Source organism: Lepidochelys kempii, chromosome 4 (genome assembly GCF_965140265.1).
Source record: "Lepidochelys kempii isolate rLepKem1 chromosome 4, rLepKem1.hap2, whole genome shotgun sequence".
Classification (NCBI taxonomy): Eukaryota; Metazoa; Chordata; order Testudines; family Cheloniidae; genus Lepidochelys; species Lepidochelys kempii.
This window is the reverse complement of record NC_133259.1, coordinates 125,487,049-125,511,930: the sequence shown is the minus strand read 5'-3', so window position 1 is coordinate 125,511,930 and position 24,882 is coordinate 125,487,049. Positions and strand designations below refer to the sequence as shown.

At 42.6% G+C, this 24,882-nt stretch overlaps 1 protein-coding gene across 9 annotated transcripts in view; it reads left to right on the top strand.

Annotated features, from left to right (window-relative positions):
- Positions 1–24,882, top strand: part of MAEA (macrophage erythroblast attacher, E3 ubiquitin ligase) — a 118,045-nt gene that overhangs the window by 12,451 nt on the left and 80,712 nt on the right. For all 9 annotated transcript variants that reach the window (XM_073342794.1, XM_073342795.1, XM_073342788.1 and 6 more), the window contains exon 2: positions 14,766–14,948. In XM_073342794.1, the coding sequence (XP_073198895.1) occupies positions 14,841–14,948 (108 nt within the window). In that variant the 5' untranslated portion in view covers positions 14,766–14,840. The remainder of the gene's footprint in view (positions 1–14,765; positions 14,949–24,882) is intronic.

The window sequence follows — 24,882 nt, the reverse complement described above, 5'->3', positions numbered from 1 at the left end:
GATTAGAATGTTAAACAAGCGTGACAAGTTGGAGAATTGGTCTGAAATCAACAAGATGAAATTAAGTGAAAGAAGAGTGCAAAATACTATACTTAGCAAGGAGAAATCCAGTGCACAGCTGCAAAATGAGAATAACTGGCTAGCCAGTACTGCAGAAAAGGATCTGGAGGTTATAGTGGTTCACAAATTGAATATGAGTTAACAATGTGAAGCAGTTGCTAAAAAGGCTGTTATTCCAAGGTGTAAGACCCAAGAGGTAATTATTGTCTTCTGTAAGACCCAAGAGGTAATTATTGTCTTCTGTTCAGCACTATTGAGGCCTCACTTGGAATATTGTGTCTAATTCTGGGCACCATGCTTTAGGAAAGATGTGGACAAATCAGACAGAGTCCAGAGGAGAGCAACAAAATTGATAAACTGTTTAGGAAACTTTATTCATCAGGAAAGTTTTTTTTTTTTAAAGTGGGCGTGTTTAATCTTGAAAAGAGGCGTGTTATCAGGTCACCCATCAGTCTTCAAATGTGTTAAGGGCTGATCAATTGTTTTCCTTGTCCACTGAAGATAGGATAAGAAGTGATCAGCTTAACCTGCAGCAAAGGAGATTTTAGGTTTAAATATTTGGAAAACCCTTTCCTACTATAAAGATAGTTAAGGACAGGAATGGGCTACCAGGGGAGGTTGTGGAATCCTCTTCACTGCAGGTTTTTGAGAACCAGTTTAGACAAAAACCTGTCCAGGATGGTGTAGATATACTTGGTCTTGCCTCAGTGCAAGGGACTGGACTTGATGACCTTTTGAAGTTCCTTCGAGCCCTACTTTTCTATGATTCTGTGACTTGCTTAAGGCCACACAGGAAGACTGTGTTAGAGCCAGGCTGACTCTTGACAGCGAGATATCTTTGACATTACTTCTGTGTTCAGATACTTTGCTTAAAAGGAGGACAAAGCTTTAAAAAGTGTCTAGTGGAATTTTGCTTTTGGAAGGGGAGTCAAAGATGGCGGCTACAAAAAAGTGTGATGGGAGTGACAGTTTCCACCACATTTCTAACGTATGCCACTACACAAACCCTAAGATGGATATCAGTTGGCTTACATAAAGACTCAAAAGATCATTGTACAACGGCAAAATGATCTAGCAAGATGTTGGCTGAATTTTGTAAATGAGAAACTTGTACGGAACTACACAGGTGACTAAAGGAGATTAATTACATTTTCTTGTATAACTGTGCCTATGGAAAAGCTTAATATCCCCCCCGCCCCCAAATCTATATTTGATTTGCTGCTTTTGTACAAGTGTGTATGTTAGCTGAACTGTGTCAATTTGTTATCCTAGACACTAACCGTTCATTCTCTTGAAGTGTTGAAATAGCAGACAAAATTCTGAGCAATATTGAATGGTGATCTTTTATTTTTTGTATATAGATAGATATCTTTCAGTGTCCAGTTTAGAGCAGCTAAAAACCCTTGAATACAAATGATATTAAAGTGAAATAGTATTATCTTTCTAATGTTATGAAACTGATATGTTTGTAATTGAGGGAAGTTCATGTTTTGCACATTTTTTTTTCCTGCACTGAAAAATGCAAATCTAATGTTCCTAAATTTTGCTAAGCGTCATAATTTTTGGAAAATCTCACACCTACCACACAGACTTAGAAAATTAACATTACTGCACAGAAAAACTTATTCTACCTTTGAACTTCGGCTCTTAATTCTTGATATGAACACTTGTAAGAAATAAAAATTTAAACCCTGCCACTGGTCCTCTAGGTCTCTTATCTATTTTATTTATTTAGTAGCCTTTGGTTAAAGGTAGGCCAGCAACTCCAGGAAAAATTATTACCGCTGCAGAGGAAAATAGTGGGTCATGATTTAGTGGGCTGATAACAGGGCTTGGAATCAGAAGAATTGGGTTCTGTTAATGGTTCTTCAAATTAGTGGCAATGTAAATTACTTTTCTCACCCATATGTAAAATAGAGATAATGCTAGCTCAACTCTGTGAAATATGCTGAGATCGACAGATGGAGAGCTACAGAATACAAGTGATAAGTTTATTGCATTACTCCTACACAAAAATGCTATACCTATTGCTGGTCCACAAAGGAATCTAGTCTCATGTGCAGAATAAAGTTATTCTATCTGAAGAATGATAGTACTGCACTCCTCGTCTATTTTACACATCCTGTCCAAGTGTGTGGACCTTATTTGGTATAAAAAGAGAGAGCTTGCTGCTCAGAGGTATGTTCTGGATGGGTTGACCTCCATTTTGATTTAGGGATTTTTTTTTCCCCTTGTTTACAATTTAAAGTATTTAGGCAGCATTGCATTCTGCCTCTGCTTCCCTGCTACTGCACCTTTCCTCTTGCGTACAACAGTCCTAGTTCACTCTTTCACATTTCTGCTGTTGGGGATTGTCTCATTACTGCCACCGTTTGACTTTGTTTTTCTCTCTTAGTTACCCAAGAAAATTTAACCCCTGTCTTAATAGATCAAAAAGGATGTGGTCTTGTGTGTGGCTCCTTTGTTCATTTGGTTTTGGTTTTGAATTTAGCTTATCTTGAATGAAAAGCCTGTAAAGATGCAGGCCAAAACATGGCCAGCTAACACAGCTACAGACACGTTAGCCTGTGTGTTTACAGTGCTTTTAATTTGTGTTAAGAATACATCATTGGAAAAAAACCCTTTGTTTTTTCCTGTCAAAACAGGGCCTTAGATGCAATATTTTAGGGGTGTCTCTCTCTCTTTTTTTTTTTTATCCCCTTTCTGTTCACCACTAGACTGGTTTGTGATCATGTGACTGCAGTGGTCACAGTTTGTGGATTCTCTTAACTTTAATACTACTTCCAATAAAAATAGTGTTTGTACTGCACTAGCACCCAAAGGCCTGAACTGGGATCAAGAACTTTTTTGTTAGGAAGCACAAGCAGGCATGATGCCTGGCTCAAAGAAATTAAAATGTATCTAGGATCCTTTTTATGCTAATTCTTTAATCACTGGATAAGCTGGTCGGGCGAATCTGCTCTGACCCACATTTAGTACGGGAGCATGTGAAACTGAAACCTACCAGTCCAATTTTTGTTTCTCTCTACATTTTGTCCAACAGTCATAGAATCATAGACATGTAGGGCTGGAAGGGACTAAAAGAGGTAATCTAGGCCGTCATCCCTGTGCAGAGGCACGAGTAAGTATACCTAGAGGCCTAGATCATCCCTGACAGGTGTTAGTGTAACCTGTCCTTAAAGATCACCAAGATGGGGATTCCATAACCTTCTTAGGCAGCTTGTTCAAGTGCTTAACTATTCTTTATTGTTAGGAAAAAACTAATTTCTACCCTGAATCTCCCTTGCTGCAAAGTAAGCTGCTTGCTTCTTTTCCTGCCCGTGGTGGATTTGCAGAACATCACACTGTTAACTCATATTCAACTTGTCATCCATTATAATCTCCCCAGATCCTCCCCTGCAGTACTGCTGTCTAGCCAGTTATTCCCCGTTCTGTGCATTGGATTTTTTTCCCTTCCTAATTGTAGCACTTCATCTTTATGATTTCAGACCAGTTCTCCAAATTATCAAGGTCACTTTTGAATTCTAATCTTGTCCATCAGAGTGCTTGCAACTCCACCCAGATTGGTGTCATCTGCAGGTTTTTACAAACACACTTCCCCCCCTTTTATTCAGGTTATTAAGGAAAATATTGGCTAGTACAGAGCCAAGACAGACTCTTGTGGACCCCACTACATATGCTCTCCCAGTTTGGCAGCAAATATTGATAATTACACTTTGAGTATGATCTTTAAATCAGTTTTGCATCCATCTAATATTTCATATAGACCGTATTTCTGTAGTTCGCTTATGAGAATGTCATGTAGGACAGTGTCAAAAGCCTTAGTTACATCCAGATACATCATGTCTACAAATTTCCCCCTTTCCACTAAGCCAGTAACCCTCTCAAAGAAGGATGTTGGTTTGGTTTGGCATAACTTGTTCTTGTCAAATCCATGTTGGCTATAACTTCTCACTCTTTTATCCGCTAGGTGCATACAAATTGAATGTTTAATAATTTGTTCCAGTATCTTTGAGTATTTAAGTTAAGATGATTGGTTTAATTCTCAGTGTCTTTCTTTATCCCTTTTTTTGAAGATGGGTACTATTTTTGCTCTTCTCAAGTCTTCTAAAATCCCACCCATCCTCCATGAGTTCTCAAAGATAATCACTGCTGGTTCAGAGATTGCGTTGGCTAGTTCCTTAAGTATGTTAGGAAGTTTCTTCAGACACTGCTCTCTTGAGTAAATCTAACTTATCTAAGTATTTTAACGTATTTTTCCTATTTTCTCCCCAGATCCTTCTCCCTTGCTAATGGTGTGTTAAGCAACTGCCCCATAAACTTACCCATGTGTATATGTCTTATTTACATGCACTTGTCTGTACACAGGTACTTTTATATTAGTTAGCATTTGGACGTCTTTCATATCAAGAATCTTCTTCTGTTTTTTATTAGTAACTCTATTATTTTTAAAGAAAGAGAGAACATGGGGACATCAGCAGAAGTGATGCTCACCATGATTAAAGGTATTGTGTTCATGTCAGACTTGCCCTAGATACTAAAACATAAGGCAAGAAGCTGGATACTGCACATGTATGAACTCATTCTGGTACATTTTTGTTTAAAGAAGAAAAAAATCTCCTGAGACTTTGTTGTGGTTTTGACATTGCCATGCTGGAAGTTGCAGAATCAGTAACTCATGCCCAACAGCTTTACTAACAAGGGTGGGAAAGTTCAGATGTCTCTTACAAAACTACAAATGTAAGTGAAGAGTGGTTGCTTCAACTACATGTCTTGATGTTAGGCCAAAACTAGAGATTATTTGAAACATGCACACGTGCACACACTTGATAGAGTTGAAAAGTTCTGTTAAAAGGACTAATCATAATGGAGAAATTGTTCCATGTACTCGGATTTGTGATTGCATGGAGCACGCTCCCTCGCTTTATAACTGCAAAACAGTTCTGTGATGACAACTTCTTTTATGTATGTGGAAAAGTAAACATTTTGACTTTTTAGCTGTCCATCTTATACAGACATGAAGTTGTCCTGGTTAACGTTTTTTTGTTGTTACGTTGCTGATCAATTAGGGAACATGCTCGTTTAAAGTTGCGCAGTGCTCCCTTATAAGGTTTTTTGGCCGCCGCCTGCTTTGTCCACTGCTTGCAGAAAGAGCAGCCCGTTAGATCTAGCTGGTTGGGGGTTGGAACCAGGGTGGACCAGCAGCCCACCATCAGCTCCCCTAAGTTCCCTGTGTGGCAGCTGCCCAGCAGGCAATCAATTGCCAAGCAGTTCAGCTGTCCCTCCACCCACTGCCATGTGCTGCTTCTGCCCTCTGCCTTGGAGCTGCTCCTGGGAGCCTCCTGCTTGCTGTGCAGGGGTGGGAGGGGGAGAAGAGGGGTGCTAATGTCAGGGTGTCTGCCTCTCCACACTCCTGCCTCCCGCTCCTGCACCTCATCTCCACAGAGTGGGGTGGGACATGACAGGGCTCAGGACGGAAGGAGCTTGCTTGCAGCAGCTGGTGTCTCAACTTGCTGATCTACTTAAAAAGGCAGTGTACGTAGAGTGGGGTCAACATACTTAAAGGGGCAATATGCATCTCCATCTCTCTCTCTCTCTCTCTCTCTGCCATGCTGTCTCCCCTCCCTCCATTCGTGCTGCCTTGTAGCGTGTGAGGCTACATTAATAACCCTTGAGGGCTCAGCCGAGTGCTAGTTCATCATTTAGCAGTGAGGGATTCCCTAAGAAATACTCCAGCCTCTGACTCCACCACCTCAACCAAGCTTCACGATCATCATTGCTGTGAACAGTATTAAATTGTTTAAAACGTATACTGTGTGTGTATATACGAGATGTATTTTGTCGAGCAAAAATTTTTTCCCTGGAACCTAACCCCGTGTATTTACATTAATTCTTATGGGGAAATTGGATTTGCTTAACATCGTTTCACTTAAAATAGCATTTTTCAGGAACATAACTACAACGTTAAGCGAGGAATTAGTCTTATTTAATTGCCATGTCTTGTCCTCCCCCGTTTATTGTTTGTCTTCTCCACCCCTCAAAAAAAAAAAAAATGCTGCTTTGCCTTCTGGTCCCGTTTTGTTCCTCTCCTTCTTGTGCTTCCCTGGACATTCTTCTCCTCTGCAGCTCCCATCCCACTGACTCCTATTTCCTCTTCTCTTACTGAGTAGACTAAGTTAGGCTGACTCTTTCTTTATTTCCAGTTGTGTTTACAATTCTCCAGCCTCTCTTCTACAATGGGATTCTACAAATGTAGAAGTTAATGAGCGGTAGGAAAAGAAGAGCCAGCACCGTCTTGTATGATCAGCCTGCTTACCCCAGACTACTTGTACTCCACAGGATCACTTTGGGAACTGCTGTACTGGAGGACTAGTATAAATGTATTTTCATATCTGTTTTGTGTGTTTGTGAGAGGGTGGGGATATGTCTCTACTGCAGCTCCTAGCTTTCTCTAAGGGTTGTTTTGAGAGAAATGGACACAATTACATGATGTCAATTTTGTTATGCTGTCTGGGAAAGCTATGATCCACAACAGAGACACTAAATTGTTTTAACTGCCATTTCAGATAGATAACAATGCATCAATTAACATTTGGAATGCTGCCTTCAACAATAAAGGGCTAGAAATGTAGCACTTATTAAACCAAATAAAATAAGTTTAAATGCTGCAGACACAACTCTCCCGTCCACAACCAGTCCACCAACACCAGAAAACTTTCTCCTTGCTACTTGTGAGTGGATTTTGAAGCTCTTAAGTGTTCCAGGACAGTTTCACAAATGGCGGGGGGTGGGGTGGGGACAGTGCTTTAGTATTTTTATTTTTTTTGGGTTTTTTTTAAGAGCTGTCTAGGACATCTGTTTACAGTGTGTTAATTTCCCTGATGGATTGCGTGGAGAAATGCTACACCCAGTGCCTAGATGAAATTGAGGCTGTGACTCAATCCAGACAGGAGGAGTGGGGGAAGAAGCTGGAAGATTTGGCTGATGTGTATATATGCGTGCCTGCCAGAGTGTAAAAGAGCCATTTGTAAAACAGACGCACTGCTTGAGGGTAGTGGTAGGGCCTAGGCTCCTACTCGGTGCTTGGGTAGCAGCTGTGGTCAAGCACTTTTTTTCATTTAGGCCTGGCAAGATGGTTGTGACCGTTCTCTCTCTGGCAAGGTTCACCTCAATTATCCATGCCTTTCTCATCTCCAGAACAGATTGTTGTAATGTGCTGTCCATGTGGTTAGACCTTGAGATCATCCCTCCTATAGCATACTGCCAGAGTGCAGATCAGTAGAAGCATCTGAGCTAGATTTCCCCTCATTATAAATAAGGAAGCTGCTGGCATGGTCCTCTCTTTGAGGGTGTACTGGATTGTGGAACTTGGTTTCCTTACTAGGTGTGGCAGGGTGACATCCCATTCCTGTCCTCTGCTCTCTCTCTGCAGTCTCCAAGACCTTCAGTTGTCAAACACCTCCGTGCAATTTATTTACATTTGTTCTTCCCACCACCTTACAGATCCATACGCTATAATTATTTAGGCTTTCAGTTTCACCTCCGTCCTCTGCTGAGGAGAGGGAGTAGGTCTCCACCTAGAGATCCTTCCTGGTTCTTGCTCTGCTAGCCTGCCTCTCTCTTCCGTGCACTTCCTTCCTGTGCTTCCTTATACCTGGGCCAATTTGCTTGTTAGTCCTCCACCAGGCCATTCTAATCTAATCCTATCTGGCCCACCCTGGGGGGAATTAATTGGTGTTTCAGTGATCAGAGTGGTGGCTCAGCTGTCGGTTCCCAGCACTCTGTCATACTCCACTAGAACTCTGATTTTTAATCTCCCAAGACATGTTGTAAAGCCCATCTCTTTTCCTCGTCCAAGGCTTCTGGGGAGAGCATGAGCTGAGGTGGCTATATTTACCGGCAGTCTCTGTTTGATTCATTTTGTGTGTGTTTTAATTTATGGGATAAATGCTAGGGCAGTGAATTGGGTGCCTATAGATGTATTTGAAAAAGTCAGAAAGAAAGGAAAAATGGGCTTTGGAATTGGACTCCTACAAATGCGTCTGAGGGGTGGCTCTCGAAATTAAAGGACTGTCAAATACGCTCAAAACAACATAACTTTCAATTGTAAATATATTATTTCTCAACTAGACTGAATATCTAAAGTATGGAGGTGCTGACCTCAACGTGATGAGCGAGAGAGAGAAGTAGAATTTCTCCTTATTGTTACTGGTGGTAGGATGTTTCCACAGTTAATAATAATAATTAATAATAAATAATAACCTTGCATGCCCCATTAACAGGTTCTGCAACATTTTTCTTCTGAACTTCATATCCTTCCATATATTCTTGAAATGAAAAAGAAATAAGATGCAGATTTGTAAAAGTCAACCAGCAGGACAAATTGCTACGAAAGAAATGGTGGTGGTTTTTTCCTTTTTTTTAAATTCAGATTCATTATTTTATTTCAAAATTCACATTTGATGTCGTCTTGAAGCATTATTCCTGGAGTCAAGTGAGAATCTCAGCTTTTTTAAAATGAAAGTTCCAGCCCTCATATTTGCAGAGAAAAGTTTGAAAATGTGACCGACATGTTCTCCATAGCTCAGAAACCAGAAGGGAACTAAAGAGCTTGCAATTTATTATTTTAGAAAGATGTTCTGGGGTTTTTTCTGTTGAGGTCACTCATGATTTTTGAATGGTTAGGTTTGGCAAAAGTACTTGCTTCTAAAAGATTGTGCTGCAAAAAAGCTCCAAAACAGCATTTTGTACAGACAGGGTGCAAGTAAATCAAAAACAGTTCTGCAGAATTGTTTTGGACTTTTAAAAATAACATGGGTTTTTTATGTGGTACGTCTAGATCAGCTGCAGCTGAGTGCACAGCATGACTTAGAGTAGAATTGGGGGAGGGATCCTTGCAAAGGATGCTTAGCGCACTCTCCCAATCCAGATCCAGCCCTGCACCCTGAGGACTGCATTAGTTTGCACAGGCTGCTAGCAGCCCTAAGGGGCTGAAACCATAATCCGTGTCCTGGGAAGCTCTGGGACTTGGCAACACCTTCCCTGCCCCAGCACAGAGCAAGTAGCTGCCTTTTCAACCACCCCTCCACTGTCCCCTAAGTCAGTGGTTCTCAACCAGGGGTCCGTGAGCCATTTCAGGGGTACCGTGGGGCCCCACTCCTGTAACTTGGTGCACTAAGCCTGAAGCCCCCCCCCCATCTGAAGCCCAGCACGGGGCTGGGAGCTGCATGGGACAGGAGCTCCAGCTCTCTGCGGGCAGAAGCCCTGAGCCCATAGGCAGAATTGGGGGGCACAAGAGTGTTTCCCCCCCAAACTGCAGTGCCTTACCCAGAGTGTGGCAGTCCAGGGGCAGCTCCTCCTCTCCTCCAGCCCCCTGATGCTCAGCCCTCTGGCCAGGTTGTAGATGGGAAGCCAGAGCCAGGCAGTGCAGGGCAGCTGCTTATTTGGCTGGTGGTGCCATGGAGTGGGCAGCCATGGCATTCCCCTGTCTGCTGCTGGTGGCAACTACTCTGCTCCTGGCCCCCTTTGACTGCTCACGTAGCTGGTAACAGTCACCCAGGTTGGGGGGACCCAGCTCTAGGTCTGGCAGAGCCTCGGGGAGCAGCCACTGCAGGGTGAGCCCGCCTGGCATACAGCTCTTAGCTATCCTTCTCCCTGCAACTTGAGCTACCCCCACTGCCTATGCACAGCCCCTAGCTACCCCCTGCCAGCACCCTGAGCTACACTCCTCACTGTACGCAGCCCCTAGCTGCCCCCTGTCTGCACCCTGACACCTTGCAAACTTTTTGAGCTGAGTCCCACTCTTGGAGTTATATTTTTTTTGTTGCATCCCTCCACAACCCAGACAGGCTGGGTAGCCTGCTGAGGTGAGTCAGGGGGTGGAGGTGGTGCTACCTTCCTGGACCCCGTTGTGCGGAGCTGGCCCAAGCCCCTGCAGCCCTTGGACCCGCCCCCCCTAGAAGTCAAACTATGCCTATGCCCAAGGGGTCGTCTCTCTCTTCTAATCCCCGCCCGGCCCTGAATCTGCCCTGAATCTGCTGGGCCCTGGAGTTTGCTGGCGGGCCTCAGCAAGAAAACCATTCAGAATCCCTGCCCTAAGTTACGCTGTACCCTCCTTACCTGTAGATGAACTGTACAGTATAAAAACCACATTAATTTTAATGCACATCAAAGGAGTTGGCGGCTGTGATTGCAGAGCCATTGGCCATTATTTTTGAAAACTCATGGCAATTGGGGGAAGTCCCGGACGACTAGAAAAAGGCTAATGTAGTGCCCATCTTTAAAAAAGGGAAGAAGGAGGATCCTGGGAACTACAGGCCAGTCAGCCTCACCTTAGTCCCTGGAAAAATCACGGAGCAGGTCCTCAAGGAATCAATTCTGAAGCACTTAGAGGAGAGGAAAGTGATCAGGAACAGTCAGCATGGCTTCACCAAGGGCAAGTCATGCCTGACTAATCTAATTGCCTTCTATGACGAGATAACTGGTTCTGTGAATGAGGGGAAAGCAGTGGACGTGGTGTTCTTTGACTTTAGCAAAGCTTTTGCCTCGGTCTCCCACAGTATTCTTGCCAGCAAGTTAAAGAAGTATGGGCTGGATGAATGGACTATAAGGTGAATAGAAAGTTGGCTAGATTGTCGGGCTGAACGGGTAGTGATCAATGGCTCCATGTCTAGCTGGCAGCCAGTATCAAGTGGAGTGCCCCAAGGGTTGGTCCTGGGGCCGGTTTTGTTCAATATCTTCATAAATGATCTGGAGTATGGTTTGGATTGCACCCTCAGCAAATTTGCAGATGACACTAAACTGGGAGGAGAGGTAGATAAGCTGGAGGGTAGGGATAGGATCCAGAGGGACCTACACAAATTGGAGGATTGGGCCAAAAGAAATCTGATGAGGTTCAAGAAGGACAAGTGCAGAGTCCTGTACTTAGGACGGAAGAATCCCATGCACTGCTACAGACTAGGGACCGAATGGCTAGGCAGCAGCTCTGCAGAAAAGGACCTAGGGGTTACAGTGGACGAGAAGCTGGATATGAGTCAAAAGTGTGCCCTTGTTGCCAAGAAGGCCAATGGCATTTTGGGATGTATACGTAGCGGCATTGCCAGCAGATTGAGGGAAGTGATTATTCCCCTCTATTCGATATTGGTGAGGCCTCATCTGGAGTACTGTGTCCAATTTTGGGCCCCACGCTACAAGGAGGATGTGGAAAAATTGGAAAATGTCCAGCGGAGGGCAACAAAAATGATTAGGGGATTGGAACACGTGACTTATGAGGAGAGGCTGAGGGAACTGGGATTGTTTAGTCTGCGGAAGAGAAGAATGACGGGGGGATTTGATAGCTGCTTTCAACTACCTGAAAGGGGATTCCAAAGAGGATGGATCTAGAGTATTCTCAGTGTTAGCAGATGACAGAACAAGGAGTAATGGTCTGAAGTTGCAGTGGGGGAGGTTTAGGTTGGATATTAGGAAAAACTTTTTCACTAGGAGGGTGGTGAAACACTGGAATGCGTTACCTAGGGAGATGGTAGAATCTCCTTCCTTAGAAGTTTTTAAGGTGAGGCTTGACAAAGCCCTGGCTGGGATGATTTAGTTGGGTATTGGCCCTGCTTTGAACAGGGGTTGGACTAGATGACCTCCTGAGGTCCCTTCCAACCTGATATTCTATGATTCAAGTTAAAAAAAAAAATTCTACAGAATATAGTGATTTGTTTTAGATTTACTTGGGCCATTTATGCTGGAGTAGTATAGGGAAACTGCCTCTCTGGCCCTTCATTACCTATATTGGAGTGATCCACTCGCTGTATGGGCTTGAAGCCTGCTTTGTGGTGCAAAATATGTCCCCTACTTTTATACTGACAATTCCCTTGTCAACAAACTGCTATTTTTTATGTTTTGTGTAAGTATTTATGTTTGTGTTTTCAGGTTAAAAACATACTGTCCTGTTCCATTGACGTTTTATTTCTTAACTCATCTCTACTCCTAAGATCTAACAACCCCTCTGTTCACTATAGCAACTACCTTTAACAGGAGCTACTTAAGTGCAACTATTTCATCTTTAAGTCTGTTTACAGCCCAGTGTGACACCATCTTAGACTGTAATGATTCTCTAATTTTCCCTGGATTTCAGGGCACTCGTCAAATCTTCTAAATGCTTATTACAGCATCTGTCTTCTCAGTAGTGCTGTGTTGTCCAATATGCTGTTGTTGTTTTGTGTTCTCATTCCAGCAGTTTCTCAGTGACTCTTCTGTGTTAAGAGTCAAACTTACTACCATAACTGTAGTTAACTCCTTCACTGCCTAATTATTACTTGGACTTTATTTTGAGTTTTTAATTATTAAAATACTTTACAGAAAGTAAAACTAGTGCCAGGAACTTGATTTCTTCTGGATGCTATCTAAAGAATGTCAGACACGAGATCTGGCACACTTTCCGCCTGGTCCAGACTCACACACCCTTGAATCATAGAATATCCAAACTAGAAGTGCTCCACACGTGAAACTTCCATTGGAGTAGTTGAGATTTGTGCCCATAGGCATTTAAAGGATCAGAGCCTTATTTGCAAAGTCCTTATAAGGCTCTGCATGGATGAAGTTTATAAATATGCATTAAAATGGTCATTTCTTCTAAAAACGGATTGAGAACTGTGACCCAAGAACCTCTTGATGCCTACTGGCGGGGACATAGGGGTACAGGGATCCTCTGGGTTCACCCAAAAGGGTTATGTAAGGTCTCTAAGGAAGCCCTGTATGACACTGGTTATCCTATTGATTGCAAAATGTGTGTATGGAAAATATGTAAAGCGTTGCGTGTGTTTGTGTGTGTGTGTATATATATATATTGAAAATTATGTTCTCTAGGCTTTGTAGTTTAAAGGCGGGTAACTCAAAGGTAAAGGTAACATGCCTTGCAACAAACTTCTCCAGACCAGAGGTGGGAGACATTTATTTCCCTGGTGGACCGTTGTGTGTCTCATAATAGAAGTCTATTAGCGTATTCAGTCAAATGCTAATGAAGAGCATGTGAAACTTCAGATGGAAATTAACAGGAACAGGTAAACAGCGAGTGGAGGGGGAATCCTGTTTTCAGGTGAAGATCAAAAGGTCTGATACATCTGGGGGTGCAGAGAGATCCACTGGTATCGCTTAGTGAGGAAAAGCTGCCACTGGAAGTGAACTCATGAAAAAGGGGTCTCAGTCATCCTGACTGAAAATGTTGGGGCGGGGAAATGGGGTAAGTTGTTCTGTAGGAAATTTAGAATGTCTTATGAGTTTAAATTTAGACTCTAGAAAACATACTTTTTTTGTTATTGTTCCATAATTTTGTTTTATATGTAACCATTTGTTTCTGGTAGTCTTACTTTCTATCACTTGAATCTCTGTTCTTTGATAATAAACATATTTTTGTTTTCACTATAAGTATATCTAAATGCTGTGTGTTAAGCAGAGTGGTAATCCCCAATTGAATCTGTGCACTGTTCCTTAGGGAATAGAGCAGCAGTTCTCAAACTTAATTGCATCATGATCCCCTTCTGACAACAAAAATTAGTACACAACCCCAGGATGGGGGATTGAAGACTGAGCCCTGCCACCCTGGGGCGGGGGCCCAAAGCTGAAGCCCAAAGGGGAGCATGTAACCTTAGCCCTGGGTGGTGGGGCTTGGGCTTCAGACTTGCTGGGCCCAGGTCCAACTCCAACCTTGACCCACATTTTGAGAACCCCTGGAATAGAGGATCTGAGAGTTCTGTGGGCCTTCCCGATGTATGCTCAGGGGACTTGGGTTGATGTGTGCCTATTACTAACTGTACAGGGACAGCGAGATCTGAGGGACCTGTGTTGCCACAGGCTGGTGGAATCAGGAAGCTGATTCACATCAGGCACAGACAAGACTCCCTCATGCTAAGGGCAGGTAGTACCCAGAGTTGTGAGGCACCTCTCTGGCCCCCAGTAAGTGCCATACCAACCCTACAACAAGCACTTAGTGTGCACAGAAAATTGCAGAGAAACTTTGGGAAGGAAATGTTGTTTTAGATTAACAGTAGCTTTCTTTTTTTTTTTTTTTAAATATGGAAAGCCATCTAACTAGCACATACCAAGAGTAAATGGTTAGATTAAATGTAATAATTTCTGTACTGAGTGAAATAATAACTTTTGACATTTAGCTTCTTTTCTGCTTAGATAGTTCACAAACAGATCTCTCCTCACTTTTATCTATTATTTGAAAAATATCCAGTAGTCTTCCATTATAATTTGTATAGTGGCTACACCAGTTGAAAGTGCAGGGAGTGGCATTGTGCTAAGTGCTCTATGTACGCAGTCCTTGCTCCAAAAAGCTTACATGCTATACCAAAAAAGAGACACAGGGTGGGGGAAAGGAACTGTAACTACCATTGTATGGATGGGAACTAAACATAGGGAGATCAAGCCCAAGATATTCAAACTCACTAGTGAATTTGGGTGTGCATCCTGAGACAGCTAAAAGGGGTTTGGTTTTCAGAGGGTGGATTCTCAGCACTTCCTGAAAACATAGGCCCTCAAATGTATCTCAGCTTGGGCACAAAAAGGGAGGCACCGCACATCAATTGGTATATATATAATTTTTTTTAAACTATTTTATCTCAAATAACTTTCCCACTATTTCACAGAAATTCTCTAGCAGAGGTGTCTATTTAAGTATATGAATGCTAAATACTTAACAATTTTTATTTTAGGTACCTTATGAAACACTGAACAAACGGTTTCGTGCTGCACAGAAAAATATTGATCGAGAGACGAGCCACGTTACTATGGTTGTTGCAGAGCTGGAGAAGACATTGAGTAGCTGTCCTGCTGTGGATTCAGTTGTTAGTCTCCTTGATGGAGTAGTTGAAAAGCTCAGTGTTCTGAAAAGAAAGGTAACTCGTATTTCTACTGTTTGTTATATCTTCTTTTCTCATTTCAGAAGATTACCTCTGTCACTGTGTTAAGTTACCCCACACTTTTATTCTTGTGGTCCAGAAATAAATATTAACGGCACTAGAGAGAGCCTTTAAAGCTATATTGTAAAGCAAATAGCAGAAAGTGATTGTATCTTGCTTCATTGTGCTTATGAAATTTGACTTCGTGTCCCATGATTTAGTATCACTAAATCTCTTAAAGTAGAAATATGTACATTAAAAAATAGCCTCTTTCTTGAATAGCCAACACAGAAGTGCTACATGCCATCTGAGACTTGTTTTATCTATCTAAACCAGTAGATGAGGCTTCTCTATCAGACAGTCCTGGAGACTGAAGTTACCACAGAAGAGGTAACAGCAGTTAAGTGAGTTGGTTGCATCACTCCACTTCCCAGCAGAGAGGTATCTGCATCACATCACCTCTAAAATTATATTAATTGGCACATTTGTTGACCATTTGGGGGGACAGGCTAAGGATGGGAAGAGCATAGAAGCTGAGCTACCCTCTAAACCCTAGAGGAGGTTATTGCAGGTCAAAGCTGAAGCATTTTGACAGGATAATGCTGAGTTTCCAGAACTGTCAATTACATACTTCTCATGAGTATTAAATTCATAGATTGGGATGGTGCTGGTAGAAAACACTAAATAGTGAGAAAAACTTTATTTGCTGTAGCTGTTCAGTTTTAAAATCTGTCAAGGTATAGTTCAGCAATGTCTCGGCCTCTGCCTCTTTTGGGTTATTGCCCATTTAAGAAGAACAAATTGTCATGGGAGGTGGCTTTTTGGTTCTCTATTTTTTATTTTATTTTATTTTTTGGTCCAACTGTATGTTTAAAAGGTAACTTGCAAAGGGTCTTTTAACTCTTGGGTTGGCAAACTGTTCCTGACTTATGATGTATAAAGGAGGACATAGGGGGTGGTGGCTTTTTAAAAAATTCCTGCTCAGTGCTGTGCTTTCATAAGTAACAGGAATGTCAAATGTTGTCTTCCCTGGTTTTGCATTTGGATTTCTGGTGGAGGCAGAAGGGCTTTGGTAGATGTATCATGAAGTCTCGCACTGGAATGGAATAGATAGTGGCGTAAAGGTGTTGAATCATAGAATCATAGAATATCAGGGTTGGAAGGGACCCCAGAAGGTCATCTAGTCCAACCCCCTGCTCGAAGCAGGACCAATTCCCAGTTAAATCATCCCAGCCAGGGCTTTGTCAAGCCTGACCTTAAAAACCTCTAAGGAAGGAGATTCTACCACCTCCCTAGGTAACGCATTCCAGTGTTTCACCACCCTCTTAGTGAAAAAGTTTTTCCTAATATCCAATCTAAACCTCCCCCACTGCAACTTGAGACCATTACTCCTCGTTCTGTCATCTGCTACCATTGAGAACAGTCTAGAGCCATCCTCTTTGGAACCCCCTTCAGGTAGTTGAAAGCAGCTATCAAATCCCCCCTCATTCTTCTCTTCTGCAGGCTAAACAATCCCAGCTCCCTCAGCCTCTCCTCATAACTCATGTGTTCCAGTCCCCTAATCATTTTTGTTGCCCTTCGCTGGACTCTCTCCAATTTATCCACATCCTTCTTGAAGTGTGGGGCCCAAAACTGGACACAGTACTCCAGATGAGGCCTCACCAATGTCGAATAGAGGGGAACGATCACGTCCCTCGATCTGCTCGCTATGCCCCTACTTATACATCCCAAAATGCCATTGGCCTTCTTGGCAACAAGGGCACACTGCTGACTCATATCCAGCTTCTCGTCCACTGTCACCCCTAGGTCCTTTTCCGCAGAACTGCTGCCTAGCCATTCGGTCCCTAGTCTGTAGCTGTGCATTGCGTTCTTCCGTCCTAAGTGCAGGACCCTGCACTTATCCTTATTGAACCTCATCAGATTTCTTTTGGCCCAATCCTCCAATTTGTCTAGGTCCTTCTGTATCCTATCCCTCCCCTCCAGCGTATCTACCACTCCTCCCAGTTTAGTATCATCCGCAAATTTGCTGAGAGTGCAATCCACACCATCCTCCAGATCATTTATGAAGATATTGAACAAAACCGGCCCCAGGACCGACCCTTGGGGTACTCCACTTGATACCGGCTGCCAACTAGACATGGAGCCACTGATCACTACCCGTTCAGCCCGACAATCTAGCCAGCTTTCTACCCACCTTATAGTGCATTCATCCAGCCCATACTTCCTTAACTTGCTGACAAGAATACTGTGGGAGACCGTGTCAAAAGCTTTGCTAAAGTCAAGAAACAATACATCCACTGCTTTCCCTTCATCCACAGAACCAGTAATCTCATCATAAAAGGCGATTAGATTAGTCAGGCATGACCTTCCCTTGGTGAATCCATGCTGGCTGTTCCTGATCACTTTCCTCTCATGCAAGTGCTTCAGGATTGATTCTTTGAGGACCTGCTCCATGATTTTTCCAGGGACTGAGGTGAGGCTGACTGGCCTGTCGTTCCAAGGATCCTCCTTCTTCCCTTTTTTAAAGATTGGCACTACGTTAGCCTTTTTCCAGTCATCTGGGACTTCCCCGGTTCGCCACGAGTTTTCAAAGATAATGGCCAATGGCTCTGCAATCACAGCCGCCAATTCCTTCAGCACTCTCGGATGCAACTCATCCGGCCCCATTGACTTGTGCACGTCCAGCTTTTCTAAATAGTCCCTAACCACCTCTATCTCCACAGAGGGCTGGCCATCTCTTCCCCATTTTGTGATGCCCAGAGCAGCAGTCTGGGAGCTGACCTTGTTAGTGAAAACAGAGGCAAAAAAAGCATTGAGTACATTAGCTTTTTCCACATCCTCTGTCACTAGGTTGTCTCCCTCATTCAGTAAGAGGCCCACACTTTCCTTGGCTTTCTTCTTGTTGCCAACATACCTGAAGAAACCCTTCTTGTTACTCTTGACATCTCTGGCTAGCTGCAGCTCCAGGTGCGATTTGGCCCTCCTGATATCATTCCTACATGCCCGAGCAATATTTTTATACTCTTCCCTGGTCATATGTCCAACCTTCCACTTCTTGTAAGCTTCTTTTTTATGTTTAAGATCCGCTAGGATTTCACCATTAAGCCAAGCTGGTCGCCTGCCATATTTACTATTCTTTCGACTCATCGGGATGGTTTGTCCCTGTAACCTCAACAGGGATTCCTTGAAATACAGCCAGCTCTCCTGGACTCCTTTCCCCTTCATGTTAGTCCCCCAGGGGATCCTGGCCATCCGTTCCCTGAGGAAGTCGAAGTCTGCTTTCCTGAAGTCCAGGGTCCGTATCCTGCTGCTTACCTTTCTTCCCTGCGTCAGGATCCGGAACTCAATCTTCATAAGATATCCTTTCTTCCAAGCGGTTAAGCATTGAAGTTAAATTGGTTTGTCTGTTTATACCGGAGTTTGACTAAAGAATTTCCCCAGCTTTCCTGGTTAGCTTCTTGTGATGTTACAGACTTAATAATTCTTCAGTCACCACCGAGTTTTCCAAGTTTGAAATTATATGGATATTTAATGTAGAAATTCCCCCATCCTTTTTTAGTATGGGTAAAAGGACATTTGGCCTCCTTCACCTATTCTGGTCTTCATAACATATATTGTGCTCTCTTTTTATGCTTCTTGTGCAAGTCCTCTTAAAAGTAAATTCTCCAAGCATGGAGAAGGTGAGAGGGATTGTCGACTCCCCCAAAATGGTCATACAAGCAAATGTTTCCTTTATGAGATCAGTATTTCCAGTTCCTTTGTTTAAGAAGAGATCAGAATAGAAGATTGGGAATTAGAGAAGTCCTCTCCTTCTCATCCAAAAAGATAGTGTTCCAAAAGGAGTGTGGAGTAGTTTGTTGTGTGTGTGGTTGTTTTTTTGTTTTTTTTTACATTCTTTCTGTTACAGTTGCAGCCAGAGGCCCCAATTTAGGTTTGTGCTGGGTTCCGTATAAACCGAAAGAGAGAAATTTCCTGCCCCGAGAGCCTTTTTGTTTTTGTTTCAGAGTAACAGCTGTGTTAGTCTGTATTCGCAAAAAGAAAAGGAGTACTTGTGGCACCTTAGAGACTAACCAATTTATTTGAGCATAAGCTTTCGTGAGCTACAGCTCACTTCAGCTGTAGCTCACGAAAGCTTATGCTCAAATAAATTGGTTAGTCTCTAAGGTGCCACAAGTACTCCTTTTCTTTCTGTTTTTGGTTAGTTTTAAATTTCCCAAGAACGAGGATAACGTTGGTAGTGAAAGCTTACTGGGGGGAATCTCTTGGAGCACACCTCTTTCAGCCATCTGTTCTGAAATGGAAACCTTAGAATTGCTAGACAACTGGTGATTATGGCTCTCTGGAAAAGGGTGATGTGATATCTTGTTAAAGTTTCTGACATTTGCTTTCACATCTATGGCATTCAGTTTGGTGATCAGAACTACTTTTGGCTTCACCCATGGAATGTTGATAGCCACTCAAAGAATACTCCTTCACCTGAAAATTCGCATTACAAACTTGCCTGTGAATCAATGAAGAGTTATAGTGGATTTTATTAAGTATATGGGGAACAAAAACAATCCTAACAATGTCACTAGTCAATTACTAGATGGGAATGGTAGAATTATCAATAGTAATTCAGGAAAAGTAAAAGTATTTAATATTTCTGCTCTTATTTAGAGGGAAATTTGAGTTGGGAGACAATGTCATATATGACAACACACTTTTCATCCCATTAATGTCTCTGGAGAATGTTAAACAGTGGCTACTAAAGTTAGAGGTTTTTAAATCAGCAGGTCTGGATAACTTGCATCCGAGAGTTTTAAAAGAGCTGGCTGAGGAGCTGGCTGGGCTCTGAAAGTTGATTTTCAATAAGACTCGAAACACTGGAGATGCTCAAGAAGACTGCAAGAAAGCTAATGTTGTGCCAGTGTTTAAAAAGAGTAATCTAGATAACTCTGGTAATTAGATAGACTTGTTATCCTGATATTGTCCTTAGGCAAGATAATGGAGAGGCTGATATGGGACTCGAGTAATAAAGAATTAAAGGAGGGTAATATAATTAATCCCACTCAACATGGTGTTGTAGGGTGTGCATGCCCTGTAGCATCCTCTGTGGTGTTAATATGGAGTTGCAAGTACTCCCTGCCTCAATTTCCCTTCTCAGGAAGCCAATAATTCCATTTCTGTCACTCTTGATTCAATAATACCTTTCTTAGGGCTTGTTTATTACAAAACCTCTTACAAAAAAGGCCAGAGCAAAAAGTCCCAAATAAACAAAAGGTACTTCTGGCTTTCAGCTTTCCTCTGAAGCCTGCCCTCTAAGCTCTATTTCAAGTTCCCACAACATTCTACTAGGGCAAGTCTGTGCTACAAAATTAAGTCAACCTAAGTTATGTTGACATACAGTCACCGGAGTAATTGAATCAGCTTTACATGTCCATGCTACGCTCCTTGTGTCAGCAGTGCACGTCCTCACCAAGAGCACTTGCATGAATTTAACTGCCAGTGTGGGACAGTTTCGGAAAGGCAGCAACAGTTGATGTAAGCAATTCAGTGTGTACACTGATGCTGTGTCAACCTAACTACATCGACTTAAGAACTACACCTCTCATGGAGGCGAAATTAAGTCAGCTTAGTGGGAGAGTTAAATCAGTGGGAGTTACGTTTTAGTGTAGACCAGGGGTGCCCAGTGTGCGGGCCATACACTGCCCACTTCAGCTTTTCATAAGGCTCACGGCCTGCTTCAACGCAATATACTATCAGCTGATTCATTAGCATTTTGTCATCATGTTTACGTGATTTTAGTTTACACAAGTTGTGAATAGACAGTACTGCACATAGGTTGTTTTTATCTAAATACTTATGAAACAAGCTAATGTTAAAATATAAATCAATACAGGTAACTTTAAAGCTTATCAAAATATGTTGAATCTGTTTGGCGCACACACAAAGTTGTGCTTGACGTTGTGCTTAAGTTTATGTGGTCCTCCTACGTGATAAGGTTGGGCACCATGGGTATAGATGCTTGCAGAGTTAAGTCAACTTAAGCTGCCTTATGTCAGCCTAACTATATTGTAGACCAGGCCTTAGTCTTTAAGTCTCTTCTCATGGCAGGAACCGCAGCTCTCCTCATGGAGCTTGGTGATACTTTATCTAATTCATCTATCCCTACTTAAACCCTCTGAACTTGTGGACTGGTAGCCATCCCTTGGTGTCTGCTGATAGTTAATTCAGAGCCTTGCAGGAGCCACCTTACTCTGCTCTGCTATGAAGGAGGAGGCAGCATTTATGCTCCCAGTTCATTCTTCATTGGCTGGGTAAGAGGGCAACCTTGTCCTACTTGTCTGAAAGGCTCCATGTCCCAGGCCCTTAAAGATATAGTAACAGGAAGAAGTGGCATTTAGAAGGGATCCTGACATCCCTTTCCTCTATATCCAGAGCTCCTCAGGCTTTGTGTACAGACCACCCAAAATTCTTAGAACTATGCCAAGTGGCTGGGAGGACTCCCCTTAAGGGCCAGACTATCCCGTAACATATGGGTTTATGAAAAATAGATCCTGTCAGACTAACTTGATATTCCTTTTGATGAGATTACAAGTTTGGTAGATTAAAGGTAACAGTGTTGATATTATATACTTCTATAAGGCGGTTGATGTGGTAGTACATGACATTTTGAAAAAACTAGAACAATATAAAATTAACGTGGCCCACACTAATTGGATTAAAAGCTGGCCAACTCACAGGTCTTAGTGTAACATTAAATAGGGAATCATGTCGAATGAGTGTGTTTCCATTGGGGTCCCCCAGGAATCTGTTCTTGGCCCTGCACTATTGAACACTTTTATCAATGAACTCAAAGAAAACAAAATCATCACTGAAAGTTTACAGATGACACACAAATTGGGGGAGGGTTAAGTAATGAAGAGGACAGGTCACTGATACAGAACAATCTGGACTGTTTGGTAAACTGGGTGCAAGCAAACAATGTTTTTTAATAAAGCTAAATGTAAATGTATACATCTAGGGTGGAAATGTAGATCATATCTCCAGGATGGGGACTCCATCCTGTGAAGCAGTGAGTCTGAAAAAAACTTGGGTGGACAGTGGTGGCTAATCAGCGGAACACGAGCTCCTGGTACAAAACTGCAGCCAAAGAGTTAAAGCAATCCTTTAATGCGTAAACAGGAGACTCTCTATTAGGAGTAGACCGGCTATGTTCCTCTGTATTTGGCACTCACGCATTCACTGCTGGAATACTGTGTCAAATTCTGGTAGTCTCAGTTCAAGAAGAATGTCGATAAATGTTGGAGAGAGTTGAGAGAAAAACTGAGACTGATTAAAGGATTAGAAAACATATCTTGGATTAAGCTCTTTGAGTCTATCGCTATATTTCACTTAACACAGAGAATATTGAGGGATGACTTGATTAGTCTATAACTGTGTATATAAAATCTCCCCACTGTATCTTCCACTACATGCATCCAATGAAGTGAGCTGTAGCTCACGAAAGCTTATGCTCAAATAAATTGGTTAGTCTCTAAGATGCCACAAGTACTCCTTTTCTTACAGGGGAACAAATATTTGATAATGGGCTCATCAGCCTTGCAGACAAAGGGTATAACAAGACCAAATGGTGGAAGTTGGAGCTAGACAAACACATACTGAAAATAAGGTGTAAATGTTTGCCATGAAAGTAATTAACTGTTGGAACAGTTTACCAAAGATCATGGTGGATTCTCCATCCCTTTTTTTTTCCTCCTTCTCATCTTTCTCTTACTCAGTGAGTCTGCTCTAGCGATCGTTCGCCTTTTGCTCTGTTTCTGTGCAGCAGCAAGGGCTTGACAGGCCGAAAATCCAATGTCGGAATAGACTTGATGCACCCATGTAGGGGGGAGATCTGGGCCACCTCCATGTCTTGGTTGGTGCAAGCCACTCAGAGAATTATGTTCACTGGAATGTCTTGTGGCATTCTGGCGACATGCCAGCTGCGGACAGTAGCCCCGGTAGTCTATAAACTAGAGCACCATAAACGTCTGTGTGATGAATGCCCAGGATATAACATTGGTATTTTGTGTGGAAAGCCTCCATCTTTGCCTAATCTGAGCAACACAGTGTCCTTGTTTCACAACTGTACAGCAGTATGGAGAGGATACAGCTCGAATAGATCCTGAACTTGGTGGTTGTGCTGGGATGATGTTGAGACTATATTTCTCATAAATGACCCATGGCAGACACTGTGGTGCCAATCTGATGGAGAACCTTTGTGTCAGAGTTGGAGGAACTGATGAGTGTAGAACCCAAATAGCAAAAGCTGGAAACTGCTTTGACTGTTTCCTTATTCAGAGATTGGAGTCGCAGGTGAACCTGATCCTAGCTTTTGAAGCTTTGTCTCTGACCATGAAACATGGAGGTCAACTTTGGCCAACTCCTCTATTTGCTGGAGTGCCTTGCAAAACCTGTTCGGGGTCTGTACTAGAAGAACATCATCATCTGCATAGTCAAGGTTTGAGAGCGAGAGATCACCTAACTTAATGCCTATGGCTTAGGCAATGGTGTTATAAGGAGGGCTTTGGGATGTATGGCCACTGGGAGGCATTCATGGACAGAGGACAGATCTCTCGGGATGGACTTCATCTAAGTAGGGAAGAAAATAGACTTCTAGGATGGAGGCTGGCACAACTGATTAAGAGAGCTTTAAACTAGGAATTTGGGGGAGATGGTTGGGAGATGTCCAGGTAATCTCCACACTGGATTTTAGCATTGAGAGGGAAGAAAACTAAGTGAGAGAGGATACAGCCGTGGGTAGGAGAATGTATATAAGGAGGAAGGGCAGTGTGGATACCAGTCTAATAGGTTATACTGGCTGTAGAATGACCATGCCTAATAGGGTACAGAATGTGAGCGAGTCCAAACAGCAATAATTAAGATGTTTGTACACCAGTGCGAGGAGCCGGGGCAACAAAATGGAGGAACTAGAGCTACTGGTGCAGGAAGTGAAACCAGATATTCTCGGGATAACAGAAACATGGTGGAATAGTCGTCATGACTGGCCTACAGGTATTGAAGGGTCTGTGCTGTTTAGGAAAGACCGAAATAAAGGTAAAGGTGGTGGAGTAGCATTGTATATCAATGATGAGGTAGAATGTAAAGAAATAAGAAGCGATGGAATGGATAAGACAGAGTCCGTCTGGGCAAAAGTTACATTGGGGAAGAAAACTATTAGAGCCTCCCCTGGGATAGAGCTTGGGGTGTGCTATAGACCGCCGGGATCTAATTTGGATATGGATAGAGCCCTTTTTAATGTTTTTAATAAAGTAAATACTAATGGAAACTGCAAGATCATGGGAGACTTTAATTTCCCAGATATAGACTGGAGGAGGAGTGCTAGTAGTAATAATAGGGCTCGGATTTTCCTAGATGTGATAGCTGCTGGATTCCTTCATCAAGTAGTTGCTGAACCGACTAGAGGGGATGCCATTTTAGATTTGGTTTTGGTGAGTAGTGAGGACCTCATAGAAGAAATGGTTGTAGGGGATAATTTTGGTTCAAGTGATCATGAGCTAATTCAGTTCAAACTGAACGGAAGGATTAACAAAAATAAATCTGCAGCTAGGGTTTTTGATGTCAAAAGGGCTGACTTTCAAAAATTAAGGAAATTAGTTAGGGAAGTGGATTGGACTGAAGAATTTATGGATCTAAAGGTAGAGGAGGCTTGGAATTACTTTAAATCAAAGCTGCAGAAGCTATCGGAAGCCTGCATCCCAAGAAAGGGGAAAAAATTCATAGGCAGGAGTTGTAGACCAAGCTGGATGAGCAAGCAACTCAGAGAGGTGATTAAGAAAAAGCAGAAAGCATACAGTGAGTGGAAGATGGGAGGGATCAGCAAGGAAAGCTACCTTATTGAGGTCAGAACATGTAGGGATAAAGTGAGTTGGACCTTGTAAAGTAA